The 10,426-nt window shown below is 40.3% G+C and overlaps 1 protein-coding gene and 1 long non-coding RNA gene across 3 annotated transcripts in view; both read right to left on the bottom strand.

Annotated features, from left to right (window-relative positions):
• LOC111444678 (probable RNA helicase SDE3) overlaps window positions 1-9,966 on the bottom strand; it is a 17,650-nt gene extending 7,684 nt beyond the window's left edge. Inside the window, exons 1-4 of one of the 2 annotated variants that reach the window (XM_023082665.1) lie at window positions 9,578-9,966; window positions 4,840-5,000; window positions 4,129-4,746; window positions 3,077-3,295 (exon numbers count right to left, since the gene is read on the bottom strand). In XM_023082665.1, the coding sequence (XP_022938433.1) occupies window positions 3,077-3,295; window positions 4,129-4,746; window positions 4,840-5,000; window positions 9,578-9,854 (1,275 nt within the window). In that variant the 5' untranslated portion in view covers window positions 9,855-9,966. Of the gene's footprint in view, window positions 1-3,076; window positions 3,296-4,128; window positions 5,001-9,577 lie in introns of both variants that reach the window. The other variant, XM_023082664.1, reaches the window with a different exon arrangement.
• LOC111444688 lies at window positions 1,298-2,897 on the bottom strand. Its single transcript, XR_002710723.1, has 3 exons — window positions 2,693-2,897; window positions 2,530-2,607; window positions 1,298-1,533 (listed from the first exon to the last, which is right to left on the bottom strand). It is a non-coding gene; the product is annotated as an uncharacterized LOC111444688 (long non-coding RNA).
• Window positions 9,967-10,426: the final 460 nt, after the last annotated feature.

The raw sequence follows: 10,426 nt of genomic DNA, 5'->3' as shown, positions 1-10,426 counted from the left end.
CTGTGATGCCACATAACCTCTAATGTTCTCCCTTAGGCCGGCGATAAAACGTTCAGCCTTAAGCTCTTCAGTACTGACATATATAGGAGAGAATCTAGACAATCTATTAAACTCCTGATCATAATCCTCCACAGATAGGTCACCCTGTTTGAGTTCATGAAATGCTGCTTGCAGCTTCATTCTAGCAGCGACTGGATAATATTTGCGGAGGTAAGCCTCTTTGAACTGAGGCCAAGAGATAGGCTCTCCAAGAGGTGCAATCAACTTCTTAGCACCCTTCCACCACAAATGAGCCTCTCCTTCCAACATATACGTTCCGCAGTGAACCTGATATTCCAGCGGACAGTTCATGTAAAAGAAGGCTTTTTCCATGGCCTCTAGCCAATTTTCTGCTGCAATAGGATCTATTTTGCCACCTTCGAAGGAAGGCGGTTTCTGCCTCTGAAAATCCTTAAGATAACGAGCCTCTATGGTCATAGTTCCAGAGTCTCTGTTTCCCAGCAATGCTGTCTGTTGTATTGCTACCTGTTGCGTAGCTGCCTGTTGCATCGCTGTCTGTTGTAATGTTGTCTGTTGCAGCGTTGCCTGTTGAATGGCCTGTTGCATCATGGCCTGGTTAGTGACCAGTGTTTGCATCATCTGAGCCATTTGAGCTTGGTTTTCCATAGAGGTTAACATAAAAGACTGTACTACATCTGTAGTGAGGATAGTTGTTGGTTGTCTAGGTGGAACCTCCACGTTATCGGTGGGCACTGATGGGACCGCTTCAGGAGAAGGAGCAGTAGAGTCTGCGTCCGGTAAATCTTGAGTCACTGCTCTCCTCTGACTCATTCCTGACCTTGGTGCCCGTGGTATAGGACATTCAAACCATTCAGGCATTTCTTCAACCTCCTCTTGAGGTTCAGGTACAGGTTGTTCCGCCTCAGGAGACGGGACATCAGTGTTCTGAGCGACTCTTCTTCTTCCCCTTCTAGGTCCAGGCCCGAGATAGGTTCCACTTCTCTTAGGTGCCATTTAGCTACCACAACGAAAACTTTGTGGTTACATTACATACAGGGTTCATCCTCTAGGAAATGTGTTGTAAAACACAAGAGAACAGTCATGAAAAAGAAAACTCTCTACTTCATATCTTATCTCATAATTTCTCAATTCAGATTCGTGAGACTGTCTGGTCGCGAGCAGCACGTGATTGATGGGCGCGTCACAGAGGATACGACTCTCTAACCTAAGTGTCTACAGGACCTATGTCCTGGTGCTCTGATACCAAATTTGTCACGACCCCAAATTAAGCCGTGACTAACATTGTATGACATGTAATGCATAAACGAGAAATTCAAGGAAATCATTTGTTTCAAAAGAAAAACATATCTTTATTAGAAGGACATAAGTGCCTAGGTAAAAGAAAAACAAGGAAAGGAACATGTGAGACAAAGTGTACTATTTAGTAAACTAGACTGACGCCCCGGGACACGCTTCCTCTGTGACAACCCACATCGATCGACGCGCCCTCTCTTGACTCGACGCCTCACGTACCTGAAAAAAAAGTATAAAGGGAATGAGTTTAAAAATTATACTCAGTAAGCCACCTACTTGTAGGCTCTTACCGCACCCTAAACTTAGCAGACGATCACGGGCTTTCCTTTGGCTCTAGAACAACTGAAATCGGGCCTTACCTCATTAGGGCTTTCTCTCTTGGAACTTATCCCTTTGGTCCTCTTTGGTTCCTAGACCTTTTATTTAAACCCATAGAGTTCCTTTTATGCTAACCTGTGTTGGACTGGTGCCTTACGAGTGGCTACCTCGGCATGGGTATGAGATTACCTGGGGTCTTGCCTAGGAAGTGAGCTGCAACCCCCTAGACCCATGATAATCCCCCTGTATTTGGGAGGGCTACCTCCCCTATTCCATCCAGCTAAACGGTCAATTACGACGTGGGTATCCCGTTTCCCATACTAAACGGCTATCGAGCAGTCGAGTCCTGATCAGGAACCCGCTGGTCCCCCACGAAGCTATATCACCATCCACACACAAGTAGCTTAAGGGTACTCTAAGGATGTTTCATGTGCCGTGATGGTCTGATAAACTAATAGGGAAAGGTTAAGTCGATCCCTTGATGGTTTGTCGCTCTAACCATTGTCTTCTAGTCTTATTCATAAAGGTGGCCCTAAAAATAACCGAGTACGTACATAACTATTATCCAAAAACCTCAAACATATTTCATGCAAAGTAATCATACAAGCTCGACGGGGTGATAACATCCATCAATTCCCGGAGCTCAGAGTTCGCAAATTTTCCATTCTCCATTCAGCAAAAAGATATACATATGCATAAAATAAAGTGGGAATTAAGAGCATATAAGCAGTATCCAAGTAACTCTCATAACAAATCACAGCATACATCTTACGTTCAATAAACTATTTCCTACGAACATTTACGGGAAAGCTACAACCTAAAATATTCAGACTAGCATGCATGCATCCCAAGCGGTTCCTACAAGTATTACTTCCTAAATTCCGTGTGGCGACTTACTTGGATGCTACGTGCCCTTACGCAGCGTTTCCACACACTTGGCGTAACGAGAGGGGGTGATTTTTCCTCAATAAGGTCCTATTTCATACAAACAAATGGAGTTAGGATATGAATCAGGGGAAACTAGGGAAAACAGAAGCCGATCGGGCCAAAAACAGCTTACACGCGCCTCCACGCGCCAGTCACGCGCTGGGGAGCAGCCACTCGCGGGTTCCACGCGCGAGTGTCACGCGCCCAGAAATTCCTGCAGTCGCGGGTCGCGGGTTCGGGTCGGAAGCGGTGATTCGGGTGGACCGCGGGTCGTCAACTGGATTCGGTTCGCCGTGCGGGTATCGGGTCAGCCAAGGAGCGCGGGTCGGGTCGCGGAGCCAGGGNTTTTTTTTTTTTTTTTTTTTTTTTTTTTTTTTTTTTTTTTTTTTTTTTTTTTTTTTTTTTTTTTTTTTTTTTTTGGACGTTACATGGAGAGATTCAACTAGTAAAGTTATAGAAAAACAGAGCAAATTAAATAATTAAGAACTTCGTAATTGTTGAAATAAACTCGTATTACCTGAAATGGCTCGTATTCGGTCCCAGAGAGTCGTGCGTGGACCAAATCCCTCGACAGTAGAAACGGCCGCCTCTCAGGAACTGAATCAAACTCGAATGCCACGAAGGTTTTATAGAACTTTTCATCGTCGTTGATTCTCCCTTTTCTATTTGCTTGTTTACGAATCGCAATTTCTTGAAGCTCTAAATTCACGCTTTCCAATTTGTAGTCGCTCCATTTCTGGATAAAGACAAACAAAAACGTTAATTTTCTTTAAAATAAATTTTGGAAACTAAAAAAAGAATAATTCTTAAGAATATAAACAAAATCGTTATTAAATGGGTTCGACAAAAGGTCCAAAATGAAAATGCACATGCTCAATATAACTTTTCAGGTTTGGAGAATGTGGGATGCTGGGTCGGGATTTGGTGATCCAACCAATCGCTCCTCTAGTTTTAGTATCGAACCCCCTTTTATTGTCTAAGTTACGCTTTCAGAATGTTGGAAATTTTTCTCCCTACCATCTTCATTTTATGTTAAGCTGACTCCTCCTCAATTAGAGTTAGAAATCTCCGTAGGAATTAGTTCCTCTAAATCCTAATTTTAGGATGACCGACCATTCTAATCGAGTTCATATGATTTTTTAGGTAACCCTGAAGATCCTGAGTTTATAAGCTACAAATACTGTCTCTATTGGTAGGAAGCCCAAAGCAAAGCCATGAGAGCATGACAATATCATGCTATTGTGGAGACTCATGTTCATCTAACATGGTATCAAAGTCATGCCCTAAAACTTAGTCGTGCTAATAGATTGGTAAATCCTCAAATGTCGAACAAAGGACTCCAAAAGAAAAAGGAGTCGAGCCTCGATTAAGGGGAGGCGTACTTTGTTCAAGAGGAGGTGTTGGATGATGAAAGTCTCATATCAGCTAATTTAAGAAATGATCATGGATTTATAATCAAAGAATACTCCCTCTATTGCTACGAGGCCTTTTGGGAAAACCTAAAGTAAAGCCACGAGAGCTTATAGTGGACAATATTATGCTCTTGTGTATAAATTTGCTCAAGTTTACCTTACAGTAGAAGTCCTCAGCGTAGAGAAGAGCAGCAAAATAAGACTTGTAAGTCGCAGGACACACGGGATGTCTCAGAACTGGAGGAACAGCGTCGTTTTTGATCAACTCTTCAACGTCTTTAGGAATTAAGTACAAGGCCAAGGAACTGTTCGCCTCCAGAATGTACGCCGACCGATTCCTTCCATGGCCAGAAACTGGACGCAGAGTCGGGTTCGAGGTCGGCGGTGGCTCGGCGGTAACTTGCGGCAGCGGCACCGCCGGTTTAGGAGAAGCCGATCTACCGGTAGTGTGTGTTGTCACGAAGAAATTCGATGAAGAAATTGAAGCTCTCGAATGACTATCTGATACCGATTTCTTATTTGATGTCGACTGTGCGGTGGCGTAGATCTTCGAGATGAACTCAGATGAAGGCTCTGAAGCTCTCGAAACCCTGACGGATTCCGATTTGTTAACTGAAGTCGACTGTGCGGTGGCGTATGTCTTCGCGATGAACTCAGAATAAAGCTCTGAAGCTCTCGAAACCCTGACGGATTCCGATTTGTTAAATGAAGTCGACTGTGCGGTGGCGTTTGTCTTCGCGATGAACTCAGAAGAAGGCTCTGAAGCTCTCGAAACCCTAACGGATTCCGATTTCTCAATTGAAGTCGACTGTGCGGTGGCGTCTATCTTCGCAATGAACTCAGAAGAAGGCACTGAAGCTCTCGAAACGCTAACGGATTCCGATTTCTTAACTGAATCAAATTGTCCGACGACCTTAGACGTCGATTTCAGTTTCTCGGTTGAAATCGACTGTCCGGTAGCATATGTCTTCACGGCGGACTTGGACGAAGATTCCGAGTTCTTAATTGAAGCCGACGGTCTGACTGTATGTTGTTGAGATATGATTCAAAATGAAGATATGATTCAAAATGAAGATATGATTCAAATATTCAAACTATGAGATTTTTAGGAGATTGTTAGTAGATTTAAATTCTTTCTAGATTTCGATGATTTACTATTTCTGGTCCAGTGTATAAGCTATAAATACTGGAATTGTGTAAGCCTCTATGCATCAAGTCAGTAGACAATAATAAAGCATCGCAGCATTCATCTATTCTTATCTCTTTCACTATCCCTCTTTCCAACAATTTTGGTATCAGAGCCAAGTTCGTTCGACACGAGGGCGAGTGATTATTTTCTTTCACAAAACAAAAATGGCAGTAGCTGGTTTTTCTTCCTCTGCACCGTTGTTACCAATCTTTAATGGTGAGAAATATGAGTGGTGGAGCATCAAGATGAAGACCTTGCTCAGATCGCAGGAGCTATGGGACTTGGTGGAGCACGGGTTTGCTGATGTATTAGAACCCACAATAGAAGAAAAGGAGAGACTAAGAGAAACCAAGAAAAACGATGCCAAGGCTCTATTCATTATTCAGCAAGCAGTTCATGAGACTATTTTTTCACGAATTGCAGCAGCAACCACATCAAAGCAGGCATGGTCAATTCTACAGAAGGAGTTTCTAGGAGACTCAAAGGTCATGACAGTGAAATTGCAATCTCTAAGACGTGATTTTGAAACTCTACTCATGACGAATGGCGAATCAATTGCTGATTTTTTGTCAAGATCAATGGCAATAGTCAGTCAGATGCGTACCTATGGAGAGAAAATTTCAAACGAAACAATTGTTGCAAAGGTGTTGAGAAGCTTGACTCCAAAGTTTGACCATGTGGTGGCCGCCATAGAAGAAGCTAAGGATCTATCCATACTCTCCGTTGATGAACTGATGGGCTCGCTTCAGGCTCATGAGGCAAGAATCAACAGAGCATCAGAAAGGAACGAAGAAAAGGCACTACAAGTGAAGGAGACAACCAACAACGGAAGAGAAAATAGTCATTTAGCAGATAGAAGTCATGGAAGAGGAGGATTTCGCAGCTTCCATGGTGGTCGTGATAACAGGGGTAGATGGAGAAGTGATGGACAGAGACAATTCAATGAACAAAGGAATGTCATACAATGTTACTATTGCAAAAGGTATGGGCACACAAAATCTAATTGTTGGTATAAAAATCAACGAATGAATTTTGCAGCAGAGAATGAAGAAGAAGAAGAAAAGCTGCTTATGGCGTGCATGGATACTAATCCAAGAAAAGGTGACTTATGGTTTGTTGATAGCGGATGCTCGAACCATATGACAGGCATCAAATCCTTATTCAAAGAGCTGGATGAGACGCAAAAAATTAAGGTGCAACTTGGAAACACAAAAGAGATGCAAGTTGAGGGAAAAGGTACGGTGAAAGTCGAAACCAGTCATGGTAAGATAAAACAATTAGATAATGTTCAATTTGTACCTGATTTAGGGTATAACTTATTGAGTGTTGGACAATTGATGACTAGAGGACATTCAGTTCTATTTGATGACAACACATGTGTCATTACACATAAAAAATCAGGTCATAAAGTTCAAATTGCCATGACTTCAAATAAGATGTTTCCACTTGATATTTCTAACATTGAGGATTTTGCTCTTGCGGCTAGCACGAAAGATGACTCAACATTATGGCATCTCAGATATGGACATCTTCATATGAACGGCCTGAAAATACTCAGGAATAAAGGTATGGTTTTCGGATTACCAAGAATTGACTCAACTAATTTATGTGAAGGATGCATTTATGGCAAGCAGACTAGGAAGTCCTTTCCGGTTGGAAAAGCTAGAAGAGCTTCACACTGTCTAGAACTAATTCATGCTGATTTATGTGGGCCAATGCAAACGAATTCCTTGGGTGGGAGTATATATTTTTTACTATTCATTGATGATTATAGTCGTATGAGCTGGGTCTACTTCCTACAACATAAGTCAGAAACTTTTCAGAAGTTCCAGGTGTTTAAAGCTATGGTAGAGAACCAAAGTGGCTGTCACATTAAAGTTCTTCGAACAGACAGAGGTGGCGAGTTCATATCTAAAGAGTTCAATCTGTTCTGTGAAGAAGAGGGCATCCAAAGGGAATTAACAGCTCCCTACACTCCAGAACAAAATGGAATCGCTGAACGGAAAAATCGAACTATTGTGGAGATGGCAAGAAGTATGTTACAAGCAAGGAGACTTCCAGACCAATTTTGGGCAGAAGCCGTAGCAACATCTGTTTATCTATTAAACATCTCACCAACAAAGGCGGTTATGAATCGAACTCCCTATGAAGCATGGCATAGAAGGAAACCATCTGTAAGTCATTTACGAATCTTTGGTTGTGTTGCTTATGCTTTGAAACATCCTCAAGTTCGTCAAAAGCTTGATGAAAAATCTGAAAAATGCATTTTCATTGGCTATTGTACTCAATCAAAGGCATATAAATTATACAACCCCATCAGTGAAAAGATTTTAGTTAGAAGGGATGTAATATTTAATGAAAATGTGAGTTGGGATTGGAGTAAAGAACAGGAGCAGCAAAAGATTACAGTTGAAGTTTCCCCAAATGAAGAAACAAGGGTCAACTCCAGTGCATCTCCTAGTGTCTCCACTGCAACACAAAATGTGTCAAATTCATCATCTTCAGCATCACTAAACAGTGATTCTTCTCTTGAAGAACTTTCAGATGAGACACCTCCAAAGAAGTATAAATCTTTAACTGACATATATGCATCATGTCAATTTGCTCTTACTGTTTCAGATCCTATGTGTTATGACGAAGCAGCTGAAAAAGAAGAGTGGAAGAAAGCCATGGTAGAAGAGATGCAGTCCATTGAGAAAAATGGAACATGGGAGATGGTTGACTTACCAAACGGAAAAAATGCAATCAATTTGAAATGGGTGTTCAAGACAAAATTTGCACCAGATGGAAGCATACAAAAGCATAAGGCCCGTCTTGTAGCAAAAGGGTATGCACAACAACAAGGTATAGATTTTGAAGAAACTTTTTCTCCAGTAGCTCGTTTTGAAACTGTAAGAACTATTCTAGCATTAGCAGCAGAATTGCGGTGGCCAGTTTATCAGTTTGATGTTAAGTCAGCATTTCTTAACGGAGATTTACAAGAAGAGGTTTATGTAGCACAACCAGAAGGATTCATAAAGAAGGACAAAGAAACAAAGGTATACAAGTTGAGAAAGGCACTATACGGATTAAAGCAGGCCCCTCGAGCTTGGTACAGCAAGATTGATGGGTATTTTCAAAAGAAAGGATACATGAGAAGTGAGAATGAGCCTACTTTATATGTGAAGAAGGAAGGTAAAAGTGATTTCATCATTATTTGCCTCTATGTTGACGATATTATTTACACTAGCTCTTCTAACTCTCTTTTGGATAAATTTAAGTCTCAAATGATGAGTGAATTTGAGATGTCAGATATGGGTCTATTGCACTATTTTCTTGGTCTTGAAGTATATCAAGTTGAAGATGGAATTTTTATTTCACAAAGAAAATATGCCAAAGATATTATGAGTAAATTTGGTATGCTTAATTGTAAGCCTGCAGCTACACCTATGAATATTAATGAGAAATTACAACATGATGATGGAGCAGAAATGACAGATGCTAGAAGGTTCAGGAGCTTGGTTGACGGACTGATTTACTTAACTCACACACGACCCGACATTGCATTTCCTGTTGGTATTATTTCTAAGTTTATGCAACATCCTTCAAAGGTTCATTATGGAGCAGCAAAAAGAGTCTTACGTTACATTGCCGGAACTATGGAGTATGGAATTTGGTATTCTAAATCCTCTAATTTCAAACTATATGGATTCACTGATAGTGATTGGGCAGGATCATTAGATGATAGACGAAGCATTTCAGCCAATGTTTTCACTTTAGGGTCAGGAGCGATCACTTGGAGCTCAAAGAAACAAGCAACAGTGGCGCTGTCAACATCAGAAGCAGAATATGTTGCAGCAACTTCAGCAGCGTGTCAAGCCATTTGGCTAAGAAGAATGTTAGCTGACCTTCAACAAGAGCAAAAAGGGACAACAAAGATATTTTGTGATAATAAAGCAACTATTTCTATGACAAAGAACCCAGCGTTTCACAGTAGAACAAAACATATTGAACTTCGACATCACTATATTCGTGATCTTGTTGCAGACGAAGAAATTGTCTTGGAATATTGTAACACCGATGAACAGCTAGCAGACATACTTACCAAGGCTTTGTCAAAAGAAAAGTTTTGCTACTTCAGACGATTACTTGGCATTTGCAACTTTGAATCAAGGGGGAGTGTTGAGATATGATTCAAAATGAAGATATGATTCAAAATGAAGATATGATTCAAATATTCAAACTATGAGATTTTTAGGAGATTGTTAGTAGATTTAAATTCTTTCTAGATTTCGATGATTTACTATTTCTGGTCCAGTGTATAAGCTATAAATACTGGAATTGTGTAAGCCTCTATGCATCAAGTCAGTAGACAATAATAAAGCATCGCAGCATTCATCTATTCTTATCTCTTTCACTATCCCTCTTTCCAACATATGTATCGTCACAAGCGACTCAAACAGAGATTTAGGTTTCTTAATTAAATCTCTCAAAGGCCTGCCGAACTTCGGACGAATTTTGATTGATATAACTGATTGGCTTAACTGATACCTACTCGGATGAAACCTTCTCGAACAGCCGCCTTTGTCGAACTCCGATTTCGATCCCGTGTAAGAGCTTGCAAAAACGCGAAGCTGCCGAGCTTTTCCACGATTGTCATTCTCGGGACGATCGATCCCAAAAATGCGACGCAGAAAATTTATAATCATCGACATCGTCCTCCTGAATCGATCAAAAGGAACAAAAACACTCAGAAGAGCGCAAAAGAATCCGTACAAGAATCTGTTGATTTCAGCCTCTGATTATAGTGACGATCAAACAATCGAAGAAGATAGCGGAGGAGTCTTTGCTTCTGTGTTAAGCTAGTTGTGAACTGAAAGAAAAGACAAGTCGCTGAAAATCACCTCGTACGTAGTAGTATGTAGTACAGTCACAGTCTATTGAATTTTAATTAACTTTTATGTCTCCTCAACTTTTAAACTTTAAATCTAAGAATACTAATTTTTTATTTTGTAATAAATAAGTCCACCAAATTCAAAATTTTGAAAAATTAATTCATTCGTTAAATTTAAATTTAAAATATATGTTTAATTGACTAGAAAATTATAATAAAAATTTTAAAAATTAATAATTAAATTTGTAATTTAGTAAAAAAAAAGGCAAATTTGAAACTAATCTTCGTGTTAAGTTTTAATAGAAGCGGTCCAATAATAATAATAATTTTTAATAAAATACGGGGGCTGGAGTAATAATAATTTTTAATGAAATACGGAGCTGGAGAAACTTT

This window comes from Cucurbita moschata, unplaced genomic scaffold (genome assembly GCF_002738365.1).
Source record: "Cucurbita moschata cultivar Rifu unplaced genomic scaffold, Cmos_1.0 Cmo_Scf00007, whole genome shotgun sequence".
NCBI classification, from domain to species: domain Eukaryota; kingdom Viridiplantae; phylum Streptophyta; class Magnoliopsida; order Cucurbitales; family Cucurbitaceae; genus Cucurbita; species Cucurbita moschata.
Note: the sequence above shows the minus strand (reverse complement) of the source record. Positions and strands in the feature narration are given on the sequence as shown.